General features: G+C 42.4%; 1 protein-coding gene across 4 annotated transcripts in view; it reads left to right on the top strand.

The window, feature by feature from the left end:
* Positions 1 to 16,555, top strand: part of FAM193B (family with sequence similarity 193 member B) — a 74,762-nt gene that overhangs the window by 3,776 nt on the left and 54,431 nt on the right. For all 4 annotated transcript variants that reach the window (XM_056575022.1, XM_056575023.1, XM_056575024.1 and 1 more), the window contains exon 2: positions 5,669 to 5,911. In XM_056575022.1, coding sequence (XP_056430997.1) covers positions 5,669 to 5,911 — 243 coding nt within the window. The remainder of the gene's footprint in view (positions 1 to 5,668; positions 5,912 to 16,555) is intronic.

The raw sequence follows: 16,555 nt of genomic DNA, 5'->3' as shown, positions 1-16,555 counted from the left end.
ACACACACCTCTGTACTATACTGTATACCTGTCCTCTGTATAACACACACCCTTGTACTATACTGTATACCTGTCCTCTGTATAACACACTCCTGTACTATACTGTATACCTGTCCTCTGTATAACACACACACCCCTGTGCTATACTGTATACCTGTCCTCTGTATAACACACACACCCCTGTACTATACTGTATACCTGTCCTCTGTATAACACACCCCTGTACTATACTGTATACCTGTCCTCTGTATAACACACCCCTGTACTATACTGTATACCTGTCCTCTGTATAACACACACCCCTGTACTATACTGTATACCTGTCCTCTGTATAACACACACCCCTGTACTGATACTGTATACCTGTCCTCTGTATAACACACACCCTTGTACTATACTGTATACCTGCCTCTGTATAACACACACCCATGTACTATACTGTATACCTGTCCTCTGTATAACACACCCCTACTGTATGCATGTCCTCTGTATAACACACACCCCTGTACTGATACTGCTGCATGTCTGCCTCTGTATAACACACCCCTGTACTATACTGTATACCTGTCCTCTGTATAACACACCCCTGTACTGATACTGTATACCTGTCCTCTGTATAACACACCCCTGTACTGATACTGTATACCTGTCCTCTGTATAACACACACCCCTGTACTATACTGTATACCTGTCCTCTGTATAACACACACCCCTGTACTGATACTGTATACCTGTCCTCTGTATAACACACCCCTGTACTGATACTGTATACCTGTCCTCTGTATAACACACACCCCTGTACTGATACTGTATACCTGTCCTCTGTATAACACACACCCCTGTACTGATACTGTATACCTGTCCTCTGTATAACACACACCCCTGTACTGATACTGTATACCTGTCCTCTGTATAACACACACCCCTGTACTGATACTGCTGCATGTCTGTCCTCTGTATAACACACCCTTACTGCATGCATGTCCTCTGTATAACACATACCCCTGTACTATACTGTATACCTGTCCTCTGTATAACACACCCCTGTACTATACTGTATACCTGTCCTCTGTATAACACACCCCTGTACTATACTGTATACCTGTCCTCTGTATAACACACCCCTGTACTATACTGTATACCTGTCCTCTATATAACACACACCCCTGTACTATACTGTATACCTGTCCTCTGTATAACACACCCCTGTACTATACTGTATACCTGTCCTCTATATAACACACACCCCTGTACTATACTGTATACCTGTCCTCTGTATAACACACACACAGCCCTGTACTATACTGTATACCTGTCCTCTGTATAACACACACACCCCTGTACTATACTGTATACCTGTCCTCTGTATAACACACACCCCTGTACTGATACTGCTGCATGTCTGTCCTCTGTATAACACACCCCTACTGCATGCATGTCCTCTGTATACCACACCCCTGTACTATACTGTATACCTGCCTCTGTATAACATTCCCCTACTGCATGCATGTCCTCTGTATAGCACACACCCCTGTACTATACTGTATACATGTCCTCTGTATAGCACACCTCTGTACTAATGCTGTATACTTGCCTCTGTATTCATGTCCTTTGTGTAATGCACCCCTGTAGTAATACTGCATAACACTCTGCATAACACACACCCCTGTACTAATACTGTATATTATGTACCTGCTTAACATTGTATACTTGCCTCTGTATATCACATCCCTACTGTATACACAGCTTCTGTATACCTACCTAAGGGTACGTTCTCACTGGCGGGTTACCTGTGAGTTTCCGATGGAAACCCTAATGCCATATACATGTCCTCTTTATAACACACACTCCTATACTGTATACATGCCCTCTGTATTAAGTACTATTACATGTCCTCTCCATTATATATTCCCATACTAATTTTCTTACCTGTCCTCTAAAGTATATATAAAAAATTGGTCAGCACATCCTACACAACTATTTTATATAGCTACATATACCTGCACGAATACTATCCTTTTTCCTTTGTATAATATATCCCTGTATTAATACTATTACATGTCCTCTGTATTATATTTATCTGTACTAATACAAGTCTTCTGCATAACGCACACCTTACTAATATTATTACATGTCCTCTGTATTATATTTGCCTGTACTAATACAAGTCTTCTGCATAACGCACACCTTACTAATATTATTACATGTCCTCTGTATTATATTTATCTGTAGTAATAAAAGTCTTCTGCATAACGCACACCTTACTAATATTATTACATGTCCTCTATTATATATCCCAGTACTAATATTATTACATGTCCTCTGTATTATATTTGCCTGTACTAATACAAGTCTTCTGCATAACGCACACCTTACTAATATTATTACATGTCCTCTGTATTATATTTATCTGTACTAATACAAGTCTTCTGCATAACGCACACCTTACTAATATTATTACATGTCCTCTGTATTATATTTGCCTGTACTAATACAAGTCTTCTGCATAACGCACACCTTACTAATATTATTACATGTCCTCTGTATTATATTTGCCTGTACTAATACAAGTCTTCTGCATAACGCACACCTTACTAATATTATTACATGTCCTCTGTATTATATTTGCCTGTACTAATACAAGTCTTCTGCATAACGCACACCTTACTAATATTATTACATGTCCTCTGTATTATATTTGCCTGTACTAATACAAGTCTTCTGCATAACGCACACCTTACTAATATTATTACATGTCCTCTGTATTATATTTATCTGTAGTAAGTCTTCTGCATAACGCACACCTTACTAATATTATTACATGTCCTCTATTATATATCCCAGTACTAATATTATTACATGTCCTCTGTATTATATTTGCCTGTACTAATACAAGTCTTCTGCATAACGCACACCTTACAGAGGACATGTAATAATATTAGTAAGGTGTGCGTTATGCAGAAGACTTGTATTAGTACAGATAAATATAATACAGAGGACATGTAATAATATTAGTATTATATTTATCTGTACTAATACAAGTCTTCTGCATAACGCACACCTTACTAATATTATTACATGTCCTCTGTATTATATTTATCTGTACTAATACAAGTCTTCTGCATAACGCACACCTTACTAATATTATTACATGTCCTCTGTATTATATTTATCTGTAGTAATACAAGTCTTCTGCATAACGCACACCTTACTAATATTATTACATGTCCTCTATTATATATCCCAGTACTAATATTATTACATGTCCTCTGTATTATTTGTCTGTACTAATATTATTACATGTCCTCATATTATGTCTGTACTAATATTACATGTCCTCTGTATTATGTCTGTACTAATATTACATGTCCTCTGTACTAATATTATTACATGTCCTCTGTATTATGTCTGTACTAATACTATTACATATCATCTGCATAACATACACCTGTGCTAATAACATGTGCTCTGTATTATATATCCCAGTACTAATATTATTACATGTCCTCTGTATTATATATCCCAGTACTAATATTATTACATGTCCTCTGTATTATATATCCCAGTACTAATATTATTACATGTCCTCTGTATTATATATCCCAGTACTAATATTATTACATGTCCTCTGTATTATGTCTGTACTAATATTACATGTCCTCTATATTATATATTCCAGTACTAATATTACATGTCCTCTGTATTATGTCTGTACTAATATTATTACATGTTCTCTGTATTATATATCCCAGTACTAATATTATTACATGTCATCTGTATTATGTCTGTACTAATACTATTACATGTCATCTGCATAACATACACCTGTGCTAATAACATGTGCTCTGTATTATATATCCCAGTACTAATATTATTACATGTCCTCTGTATTATATATCCCAGTACTAATATTATTACATGTCCTCTGTATTATGTCTGTACTAATATTACATGTCCTCTATATTATATATTCCAGTACTAATATTACATGTCCTCTGTATTATGTCTGTACTAATATTATTACATGTTCTCTGTATTATATATCCCAGTACTAATATTATTACATGTCATCTGTATTATGTCTGTACTAATACTATTACATGTCATCTGCATAACATACACCTGTGCTAATAACATGTGCTCTGTATTATATATCCCAGTACTAATATTATTACATGTCCTCTGCATAACATACACCTGTGCTAATAACATGTGCTCTGTATTATATATCCCAGTACTAATATTATTACATGTCCTCTGTATTATTTGTCTGTACTAATATTATTACATGTCCTTTGTACTATTTGTCTGTACTAATATTATTACGTCATCTGCATAACACACACCTGTCCTAATAACATGTAGTCTGTATTATATTTCCCAGTACTAATATTATTAAATGACGCAAGTAATACACCTGTATACTGATACATTGTAATTCTAATACCATTAGGTTGGGTTCACATCTGTCTGGTCATCTGACAACATTCCTGATGGGAATGGTGGACACCGGATGCCTGAAGCTAGATTCTTGGTATCTGACATTCCATCCGTTGTCCTATCGGCTGAAATGGGACATGGTGCCGGACCCATGGACTATTCTGTATATTTGCCATCCAGCGTGGATTCGTTGTCTCCAGAACTCTGCATGCAGCTTTTTTTTTGATGCTAGGCGAGATGGCAGATAGCAGATTATATTCCTGTTACATGTACCCTATGGAGTACACCCACCTACTCATGCTATTACATGTCTTCACGAGCAGCTCTAACCGGGCCGGAATATGACCATTCTAAAGAGAATGCATATTCTTAACATACGCTTCTCTTGACAATGGATATCGCAAAACCAGACAAACCCACCTATTCAGAGGCTCCTTGTGCCTTTGGTCAGATATTTTTGACACATTGGGGGAGATTTATCAAAACCAGTGGAAAAGTTGACCAGTTGTCCATATTGCCTCTTTTATTTTTTAGATGCTTTTTAAAAAATGAAAGAAATAATCTGATTGGTTGCATTGGGCAACTGGTCAACTTTCCCCCTTTGCAAAGAGAAGGTCACTAGACGACTACATTTGGTCTATAAGATTCCCTGGTCATGCCATGGTGTACATCAGAATACCTTTTGACCTGGATTTTAGCCATCATTATTCTGGATATCTGTCAGAATACTGGCGCCACTTTCTATGGTGCACACTTTGTAACCACAGATCCGTTCTGCACAGCCTAAGTACACACCTGGTATAAAGCACTGGTGGGTGGGGAGAAATTTAAAACTTCACTTTTATTATGTTCCCATAAAAATATTGTATACAAAACACTATCAAATGGGGATCATTCCACCCCAAATTGCATAGATGCTTTTAAGTCTCTGTCCACATTAGGTAATAGAGTAGATATTTCAGACCGCTGCTTACTGTGTGTATAAGATAATGTTCATACATGCAATATTCATCAGCAGATGTCCACAGACCGCACGCTTCTTTTAGGGCACTGTACACACCTGGTATATCTATTACCTGTTTATTCTGACCATAAGTATGTATTACAGATTTATACCTTATCTTACACTTTCAAGTCTTTAGCTTGTTCTTGGTTGCTACATAGTAAACCACAGAGTCTCTTCTCCTTTTCTTGTTCTGTATAGTGATTGATGTGCTTTGCTTTATAGGTATTGCCATCCTCGAGTGAGTTTGTACAGACATGCTGCCTGTTGTGTCATCGAGAGAAGAAAGATTGGGTGGGTTCGACTCCGCACAATGGGTTACTGTCACCCGTGGATGAAATTCCTGCCTCATTCATGCCCTCTTTAGCACAGAACCTTCTGGGTGAAATGCCACTGTGGATTTGCCAGAGTTGTCGGAAGAGTGTAGAAGAAGAAGAAAGGCAAACAGTCCCAGAGCAGCCATTAGCGGTAAGAGTCATGATTTACAGTCTATATTCTAATTGATTATATATTCTGACTTACCTCCCGCCATTCCCCTCTGTGCTTCCGGTGACCTGTCCTCCACAACCATTCTCTCCCGGCTTCTTGTGGTTGACTGGCCACGTCAGCTTAGCTAATCACTGGCCACAGCCAGCGATAGACTGTATGACATATTGGGCCTCAGCATCAGGAAGAAGACCGGGGCTCAATACATCACACTGCCACTCAGCCAATCACCAATCACCACCTGAGGTGGGACATTGCTGTGGATCAGCGATTGGCTGAGACATAGTTTGAAAACGGGGCCATTTATCAAAATCTGTCCTGAGGAAATGGTTGCTATGGGCAACTCAGCAACAATCAGATTGCTTCTTTCATTTTTTTAAAAGGACTCTGAAAAATGAAAGTAGCGATCTGTTTGGTTCCTATGGGTGGCTCGGCAACTTTTTCTCTGGACAGGTTTTGGTAAATGTCCCCCTTAGTGTATAAAACTTTCCTGGAATTGATGGTAGTAGCTAAACTTAAAAAATTGTGTCAAGGAGGAAGTGCCAAATTGCTCACATATCACAGCCTGGCACATTGCTTACCCTCTCTTCCCAGATTCTTCGATGAACAGGACTCTGTATGTAAGGAGGGGCTGGAGGTGGGGGGCGAGTGAAGAGGCATGTCAGGCTGTGACACCTGAGCAGCTAGCCTCTGCCTCTATGACGCTTGGCTAAAATATTAAAAAGGAATTTTATATGTTTGGCAACCACCATCAATTCTGGGAAATGTACAGTTTGCTTTTATACCCTAAAAGTTATCCAACGGAGCTGACAGATTTCCTCTAATGGTGCGTTCACATGTGCGTATTTTCTGCTGCAGTGTTGGTTCAGTAGATTTTGCTGCCCCTCAAACTAAATGGGCAGCAAAATGTGCAGCAGCAGCAGATCTACAGCAAAAATATGCACGTGTGAACGTACCCAAGATCTGCTGCATAGTTTGTGCAGCTACTTTTCCTACCCATTGAAGCTGATTTTGCTGTCCATTAACTTCAATAGGTAGAAAAATCATCTGCACATAATATGCAGCAGATCCTGTGCGTGTGAATATATTCTCACATGTGCATATTTTCTGCTTCTGCAGATTTTGCTACACTTTAAAGTCAAGGAGCAGCAGAAAATACGCAGTAAGGGTGTGAAGGCACCCTTAGGGTGCATTCACACAGGCGTAATTGTCAGCGGATCCGTAGCTGCGAATTCGCTGACAAAGGCCCCTAAATTGCTGCCCTCTTTGTGCCTGCTAATAGCGGCAATCCGCCGCTACCAGCAGACACACTGTGAAGTGCGAGTCGCAGTGTATCCGCACATCGCGACCGCTCCCCCGGCTCCCTGAGCTACACAGAGATCGGCCGCGATGTGTGCGAGGGTAACTTGCACATCGCAGTGTATCTGCTGGGAGTGGCGGATTGCCACTATTAGCAGGCACAAAGAGGGCAGCACTTTAGGGGCCTTTGTCAGCGGATCCGCAGCTACGGATCCGCTGACAAATTCGCCCGTGTGAATGCACCCTTAGGCTATGTTCTCATGTACAGGATCTGCTGCATATTATGTGCAGCTGATTTTTCTACCCATTGAAGTTAATGGATAGCAAAATCAGCTGTACAAGCAATGCAGCAAAAATATTCAGCAGATCCTGTATGTGTGAACGTAAAGGTCTAATCACATGTACAGTATCCTGCGCAGGATTTGATGCCCAGGATTTGATGCTGCAGATTTTAATGTAAACTAAATGACTGAGCACAGCTTCTAATCCTGCACATCAAATATGTTCAGCATACTGTACGAGTGAATAGACCCTAAGGGTGCGTTCACACAGCGGAACGCATGCTGAATCTCCTCTTGTGGAATTCAGTGAGTAGAGATTCAGCCTGGCAGGACCCCGCGGCACTGCGCCGTCACCATTGACAGCTATACAGTGCTCGCCGGAATTCCGCACATAGAATGAACGTGTTCATTCTCTGTGCGGAAAAATTTCAGCGGCGGTAAATACCGCCGCTGAAATTGCTCAGTATGAACAGGTCTCGCGGAAACCCATTTACACTGAAGCAAAAGTTCACCGGGCGGAATTCCGTGGGAATTGAGTAGTGTGAACGCGCCCTAAAGAGGTTATCCACCTAAAAATTTCAAAGGAATTTACATGCCAAACGGTTACATACCGCTTTCTCTCTGTTCCGGCACTGATCCCATGTTCTACCTCTATTTGGCTCCGCTCATGATTTAGGAGCAGAGGTCATGTGACAGCTGATTGGCAGCTTACACTCTGTATTGAGCATGACTGCTTAGGCCGTTAATTTGCATGTGACATCGTCTCCGAACTCCAAGAACAGAGAGCCAAATGGAGGTAGAATGGGATCAGTGTTGGGACAGCGGGAAAGGTTAGTAATAGGTTCGTTAAATTCATTTAGGGCTTTTTAATATTTTAAACCCTTTTAACCCCTTAACGAGCAAAGACGTATATTTACGCGGTGACCCTGCGTCATATCGGGTCGGTCCCAGCATGTATCTGAAGCCGGGACCCGGGGCTAATAGCGCACGGCAGCCATCGCGGTGCCGCGCGCTATTAACCCTTTAACTTTGAACGCCGCGTCTAAAACGAAAGTGAAAGCTGCCCGGCTGCTCAGTGGGGCTGATCGGGACCACCGCAGTGAAAATGCAGTGTCCCGATCAGCTGGGACATGAGCGGAGGTCCTCTTACCTTCCTCCGGCGTGTCCCTTCGGCGATTGATTGCTCCAAGCCTGAGATGCAGGCTTGAGCAATCGACCGCCAATAACGCTGATCACTGCAAAGCTATGGCTTTGCAGTGAACAGTGCTGGCAGTCAGTGTGTGCAGGGCTATAGGTCCTTATGGGAGCTATAACACTGCAAAAAAAAAGTTAATAAATGTGATTTAACCCTTTCCTTAATAAAAGTTCAAATCACCCCCCTTTTCCCATAAAAAAAAACCCAAACAATCATGTAAATAAAAATAAACATATGTGGTATCGCCGCGTGCGTAAATGTCCGAACTATAAAAATATATCATTAATTAAACCGCATGGTCAATGGCGTACGCGCAAAAAAAATTCCAAAGTCCAAAATAACATATTTTTGGTTGCTTTTTATATCATGAAAAAATGAATAAAAAGCGATCAAAAAGTCTGATCAATACAATAATGGTACTGCTAAAAACTTCAGATCACGGCGCAAAAAATTAGCCCTCATACCGTCCCATACGCAGAAAAATAAAAAAGTTACAGGGATCAGAAGATGACCATTTTAAAAATATAAATTTCCGTGCATGTAGTTATGATTTTTTCCAGAAGTAAGCCAAAATTAACTCTATATAAGTAGGGTATCATTTTAAAGGAAATCTGTCATCAGAATCATCCACACTAAACCTGTTACACAGGCTTGTAGTGCGGGTGATCCTGATTAAAACACTTCTTACCTCATTAAAAACTGTGCAGCGGTTCGCCAGATAACTTCATTTTTAGTTATATGGTATTCCCAGGCTTGGGACTCAGTGGGAGGTCCACAGCATCAGCACGGACTCGCTTACGTCATTTTCGCCGGGCGGAGCAGCTGCCCGGCTCATGAATATTCATGGCTGCCTCATCGCAGTCTTCCTCCTGGTGTAGGTCATGTGGGTAGCGCCGCGCATGCGCCACGTGCCGTACACCCGGAAGCGGCGTTCTCCTGCATAGATAGATATGCAGGAGAATGCTGCTTCCGGGCGTGCGGCGCTACCCACGTGACCTACACCAGCAGGAAGACTGCGATGAGGCAGCCATGAATATTCATGAGCCGGGCAGCTGCTCTGCCTGGCGAAAATGACGTAAGCGAGTCCGTGCTGATGCTGTGGACCTCCCACTGAGTCCCAAGCCTGGGAATACCATATAACTAAAAATGAAGATATCTGGCGATATCTGGAGGTAAGGAGCGTTTTAATCAGGATCACCCGCACTACAAGCCTGTGTAACAGGTTTAGTGCGGATGATTCTGATGACAGATTTCCTCTAATCGTATGGACCTACAGAATAAAGATCAGGTGTAATTTTTACTGAAAAATGTACTGCATAGAAACGGAAGCCCCCAAAAGTTACAAAATGTTGTTTTTTCTTCAATTTCGTAGCACAATGATTTTTTTTTCTTTCGTTTTGCTGTAGATTTTTGGGTAAAAATGACTGATGTCACTGCAAAGTAGAATTGGTGGTGCAAAAAGTAAGCCATCATAAGGATTTTTAGATGCAAAATTGAAAGGGTAATGATTTTTAAAAGGTGAGGAGGAAAAAATGAAAGTGCAAAAAACCGAAAAACCCTCAGTCCTTAAGGGGTCAAAGACAGCCAATTTTTTTTTTTTGCGTTTTTTTACTTTTTTCCCCTCACCTGTAAAAATCCATAACTTTTTTTATTTTTTAAACTGTAGACTCATATGGGGGGCTTGTTTTATGCAGGACTAACTGTACTTTGCAATGGCATCATTTATTTTACCATAAAATCTACAGCAAGATATTTGTGGATCAAAATAGTTTAACCTCTTAACGACACAGGACGTAAATGTATGCCTTGTATGTATGGAAGTTAATGCACCAGGACATACATTTATGTCCCGTACATGACCGTGAGCACCAGAGTGGTGCTCGTGTCGGGACCCGCTGGCAATGGCGGACATCCACAATCGCGCTGATGTCCGCCATTAACCCCTCAGATGCCGTGATCAATACAGATCACGGCATCTGTGAAAGTGCGGTGAGTAAAATGGATGATCGGATCGCAGCGCTGCATTGGGGATCCGATCATCCATAATACCTGCCTCAGTCTGTCTCCACGGGTCTTCTGCTCTGGTCTGAGATCGAACAGAGCAGAAGATCACCGATAACTGATCAGTGCTATGCTCTATGCATAGCACTTAACAGTATTAGCAATCAAATGATTGCTATTCATAGTCCCCTAATAGTCACGAAAAAGTGAAAAAATTTGAAAAATCCCCTTCCCCAATAAAAATGTAAATCATCCCTTTTCCCCATTTTCCCCCCAGAAAGTGTAAAAAAAATTAAATAAATAAATAAATAACATATTTGGTATTGCTTTGTTCTTAAATGTCCAAACTATCAAAATATAATATCACAAGCATAGAGAAACAAAGCACGGAGAACTGACCAGTCTGTAGCATCAGGATTCTTTATTCAGATCATCCAGGTATCCATGTGCAAGGGGGGGGCAGAGCGGACGATGGGTGTAACCTTCCCTTTTGTTTCTCCCCCCCATCCCCATCCTGATGGGATGTTGCTTCGGTGCACTCAGACCGCCGGGGTCCATGTCTGGTTAGTCTCTCTGTCTTGGACACTATCCTAGTATGCTGTGGCATGCCTTCTTCTCTAGGTTGTTTTCTAGGTTGGCCCTTCTGGTTCTTTGGGCCTTAGTGATTGTTATGGTCTCAGGCACAGCTCTCCTGCCCCAACATCTCCACGATTCCATTGTGGGGCAGTCTTTCCATACCGCACTTCTTGTCTAGACTTAGACGCTTGTCCCGGAGCGTTTCGCAGACATTGGGTTTACTTATTCTACATGTGTACATCTTCCAGACGACTCGGGAACCTCCATATCCCATGTTGGCTGCTCCAGTGTTCTGGGATGCTCCTTTTGGCCAATTATTCTTACATGTACGTCTTCCAGGTGATCCAGGTACCTCCAGTTCCCTTGCGGTCGCTCCAGTCTTCAGGGCATTCCGCTCCCTTTTCCCCTTCGCCATTACAGCACCACCTGAGAGAGGGCTCTGCCCCTAGGGACATGAAACCTGAGAATAAAAAGAAGAGCCCTTCTCTCCAGCCTCAGTGTGTTTCCTGTCCCTATGGAAGCCTGACTGAGCGGGAGTCCCTGTCTCAGGTAGTAGAAGAAGCTGGGGGTGTGAGTGTAACTCCCCGTAGTTTCGGGGTTTCTCCTTTCCCCTGTACCTCCCCGGTGTGGTGAGGTTGCGGAGCCTGCGGCCACTTACCTGTTCCAGGTGCGGCCTTCAGGTGGGGAGTACTGGTTGCCGGTGCACGTGCGTCATGCCGGAACAGAGAGCGGAGAAACAGCTGGTAGTTTCTGTTCCTCCGCGCGCGCACCTTACTACATCCTGTCTGATGGAGGGACGCAGGGCCGTGACGCTGCTGGGAGGATCTGATGTCGGAGATGTCAGGTGATCGGACCCAGGTCTGACATCAGACACCAGCGCAGCGGTACAGAAGTGCCTCCTGAATGGTATTTAGGAGGCCTCTGTGCAGTCTCTTTGTGGTTCCAGCTAGCTAAGAAGTTTCGACAAGTGGAAAACTCATCTCATCATGAGCTCTAACATAGAGGAATCCCAACGGGAATCGGCTGAACTTACAGCAAAGACCCCGTCCTCAGTACCTGTAAAACCACCTGAGTGAGTGTACCTATCCCTTCCTTTTGGGGTTCATATGCTTAGTCTGGTTTATTTCTGTTTTTGTAAGGTTATGTTACTACAAAAAAATCTACAAAAAAATCCAAGCTTGCAGAATGTAATGTGTGTAGGACTAAGCTGCCACAGGGATATGACAAACAGACTTGTTCTTCCTATGTAGTTAAAGTTTTTTCTACAGAGGTGCCATCTCTGCTATCTTCAATGCAGGAGAGGATAAGAATTGAGATTAAGAATTCTTTTAAATCTATGAATACCTCTGCACCTGTTTCTGTGACTGCTCCTGTGGGTGATGCTTCGCCTGGTGCAGGCTCAGAAGAGGGAATTATTCTGGGCTCTGCGGACTCAGATGACGAGTCCTCATCTGCGGAAGATTTTACATCTGGGAGGCTTTTTTTTTTCTAACAGAGGACACTGATAGCCTTATCAAAAGCATAAGACATACTATGAATATTGAGGACCCTAAACAGGTCAATTCTGTACAGGATAACATGTTTGAGGGTGTTTCCAGTACATAGCATCACTTCTCTGGTTAAAAAAGAATGCGGTAATCCAGATAGAAAATCTATTAATTTATTTATTTATTACATTTTTTTTACCAAAAGCATTCAAAAGAAAATACCCGTTTGATGACACAGATCTAGTTTCCTGGGAGAAGGTTCTGAAAATTGATGCCTTAAAGGAGTAGTCCAGTGGTGACCCGTGGTGAACAACTTATCCCCTATCCTAAGGATAGGGGATAAGTTGCAGATCACGGGGGGTCCAACTGCTGGGGCCCCCTGCGATCTTCTGTACGGAGCCCCGACAGCCCGCGGGAAGGGGGCTCTGCCATAGAGATGTATTGAGGGGTCGTGTCGGCCGCCGCTTTGTGCGGGGGTCTACACCCGCTATCTGGCTGGAGAGCCTGGCCCCCGTACAGAGAGATCGCAGGGGTCGGACACTCCGCGATCTCAAACTTATCCCCTATCCTTAGGATAGGGGATAAGTTTTTCACCACTGGACTACCCCTTTAATATCTAAACTATCTAGAAAAGGAGCACTTCCAATAGAAGATCTTGGGCTTCTGAAAGATCCTATGGACAAAAAATCTGATTCTTTTTTGAAGCGTGCATGGGAAGCTGCTACGGCTTCCTTTAAACCTAATGTTGCAGCCTCCTGGGTAGCTAGATCTATGCTAATCTGGATTGGCCAGTTGTCCATGGACATTCAAAATAATGTCCCTCATGAGCAATTATTCTCTTCTGTCCAATCAATTAAAAAGATATGCAGCATTTTTGTCAGATGCCTCTTCTGATGCTTTAAGGCGGTCTGCCAGATCTGCGGCAATGTCCAACTCTGGTCGTAGGACACTCTGGTTAAAAAATTGGTGAGGGGAGGTTAGCGCCAAGAATAAGCTATGTGCCCTGCCTTGTGAAGGTAATCTTTTTTTTGTCCCCCTCTATCAGAAAAAGCCAGTGACAGGAAGAAAAATTTCTTGACTCCTCCTCCCTTCAGACCTAATGGATCCTATTTTTCCAATAGGAAAACTAGAGGTCAGACCCACAAATCTGGGGAATCCTCCAGATGGTGATTTCCCAAGAAATCTAAAGGATACCTGTTTAATCAGCCATACTCTACAGCTAAAAAAATAAATAAAAAAAACAGGTAATCCGTGACGTTGTGGTTCGAGTCGGCGGCAGGCTGAGAAAGTTCTTTTCAGAGTGGGAGCAGATTTCAAACAGCTCCTGGGTCTTAATCTCTATAAAAATGGTCTTTCACTAGAATTTCTCAGTCTCCCCCCAACTTGACTAAAGGTCACTGTAAGCCATTCCAGTCCTTTAGGTTTTCTTGCTTTAGAAAAAGAGCTAACCATCCCTTATGGAGAAAAAATGTGTTGGTTCCAGTTCCACCAAAAGAAGGTCAGGGTTTTTACTCTACCCTATTTTTTTGTAAAAATGTTGTTCTAAAAATTGCCTTATTGGTTGCAGTAACTTTGGCCAGGAGAGTAAGGGGGGGATCTGTCTGCTCTTTCCAGCATTGAACCTTACACTAAAATCTTAGAGGATAGTATAGGGTTTTACCCAGATCCTGCTTATCTCCCTAAAGTAGTCTCTACTTTTCATGTTTCTCAAAATATAGTTCTGCCCTCTTTCTGTGATAAGCCATCAATTACAAAGAGAGAGCTTTCCATTCCCTAGATGTTAGACTATGTGTCCTCCAATATCTAGACAGAACTAAAGATTTCAGGAAATTATCAGCTTTGTTTGTTCAGTTTGCAGGAAAAAATAAAGGTAGCAAAGCTAGTGGAAATACCTTAGCTAGATGGATCAGACAATCCATTTCTCTAGTCTATTCAGCTTTAGGTTTAGATCCTCCGGTTGGGCTTAAAGCCCACTCTACTAGGTCAGTGGCCTAATCTTGGGCTGAGAGGCCGGGTGCTTCTGTAGAGCTGCCACGTGGTCTTCTCCACATACTTTCTTTCGTCACTACAGGGTGAATGTGGGTAGTTCCTCTAATCTTACCTTTGGATGCAAAGTCTTACAGTCTGTCATCCCACCCTAGGTTGTATCTCTTATATTCTCCCAGGTGGTGCTGTCATGGCGAAGGGCAAAGCTGGTAATTACTCACCGGTAATTTTGTTTCCCCAAAGCATGACCACACCATGGTACTTCCACCCTATGTTTATGGTGTTATTTTTTTTTCCTACACTTGGGTTGGTGGTCACCTTTTTCTGGTTATTGTGTTTCTATTTGTATGTATTAATTTAAGAAGGCTCTTCTGTTCTCGGAAATTCACTGAGGTTGGAGAGGAGGCTCTTTAGGCTCTTTTTATTCTCAGGTTTCCTTTACCTAGGGGCAGTCCCGCTCTCAGGTGGTGCTGTCATGGCTCGGGGAAACATTACCAGTGAGTAATTACCAGCTTTTGGCCTTATTCCTTCCGTCTCCTCCTTCGGGGTCCATGTACTTCCACGGCTGCTTGAGCTCATTTTGCCTCCCAGGTCCTCGTGGAGGGCCCCTGGGATAGGGGTTTTTGGTCGGCAGCTGTTTTGGTAATCACTTTTATGCAACAGGCCTCTCCAGAGCCAGTCACAATCTTTTTCTTTTTTTCCAGTGTTTTTCTGGTTCTCCCTGGCATCTTTTTCCACCATGTTCTCTTGACTCGGTTGACACTGGATGGGGTTCTCTTGTTGTGCCCTTTTCCATTTTCTGTTTCCCAGCCGGCCCAGCCCTCTGTCTGGTTCTGTGTTCCTTGGAGTTGATTTCCTATCTCCTCCCGAGATGGTTCCGGCCCACCTGGTTTCCCGGTTGACCTTTTTTTTTTTTTTTTCTTCAACTTTTTGTCTCTCTATATGGACCATAGGCTTGGAGTCTCCACATAGGATAGTCTCTTCTTGGCGTCCTAATCCATCTCCATGGACGGGGGTTCTTCCGGGTGCTCAGTTTGTTGGCCTCGGTTGTCTCTGCGAGGATCTTGTCCACAGGCCTTACGGTCGATTGGGTTCAGTCTCTGGACTGATTTTTTTTTCTGCTATGGTACATCCCATCAGTAAGGTGTCCCCCAATGAAGAGCGACCGAGAAAAGGAGATTTTTTTTTTTTTTTGTACTCACAGTAAAATCTTTCTCATAGCCTTCATTGAGGGACACTGCACCCACCCATTCTTCATCTTTTTTCCAGATTATTTTTTCCGGTGTTTGTTTTATTTTTATCTGGGATTCCTTTCTAGGGTCCTTCGGACGTATGTCTTTGTTGGCTTCTCCTACTGCTTTGTGGCAAAACTGATTAAATCACTGCAGGTGGGCGGGTATATCCTGCCAGGGCGGAGCCGTTTTTTTTTTTCCTAGCGTCAGCGCCTCCCGACATGGCATTCCGAAAACCTTCCGAAATTTGCTAAACTGTGTTTTTCTTTTCAATTTCCCCACACAAATAGTATTTTTTAAATTTCTCCATACATTTTATGGTAAAAAAGGACAACTGGCCATGCAAAAAAACAAACTCTGGCCCTTTAGAAACATTTGGAAGACCACAGTTTGAGACCACTAATATACATATTTATTGGCTTGGTTGAGCATTCATGTGTTCTGAATGTATGCTGAAGGCAAACAGCTCTGGCGGCTGCATATCTCTTTGATTCCAGGAAACAGAAGAATTGGGCATGTTGGATTTTAACTACCCTATCCTTCTTTGCCCTGACATCATTTGTTGGAGG

This window comes from Hyla sarda, chromosome 4, assembly GCF_029499605.1.
Source record: "Hyla sarda isolate aHylSar1 chromosome 4, aHylSar1.hap1, whole genome shotgun sequence".
In the NCBI taxonomy this organism is placed as follows: domain Eukaryota; kingdom Metazoa; phylum Chordata; class Amphibia; order Anura; family Hylidae; genus Hyla; species Hyla sarda.
This window is presented reverse-complemented; position numbering and strand designations above follow the sequence as displayed.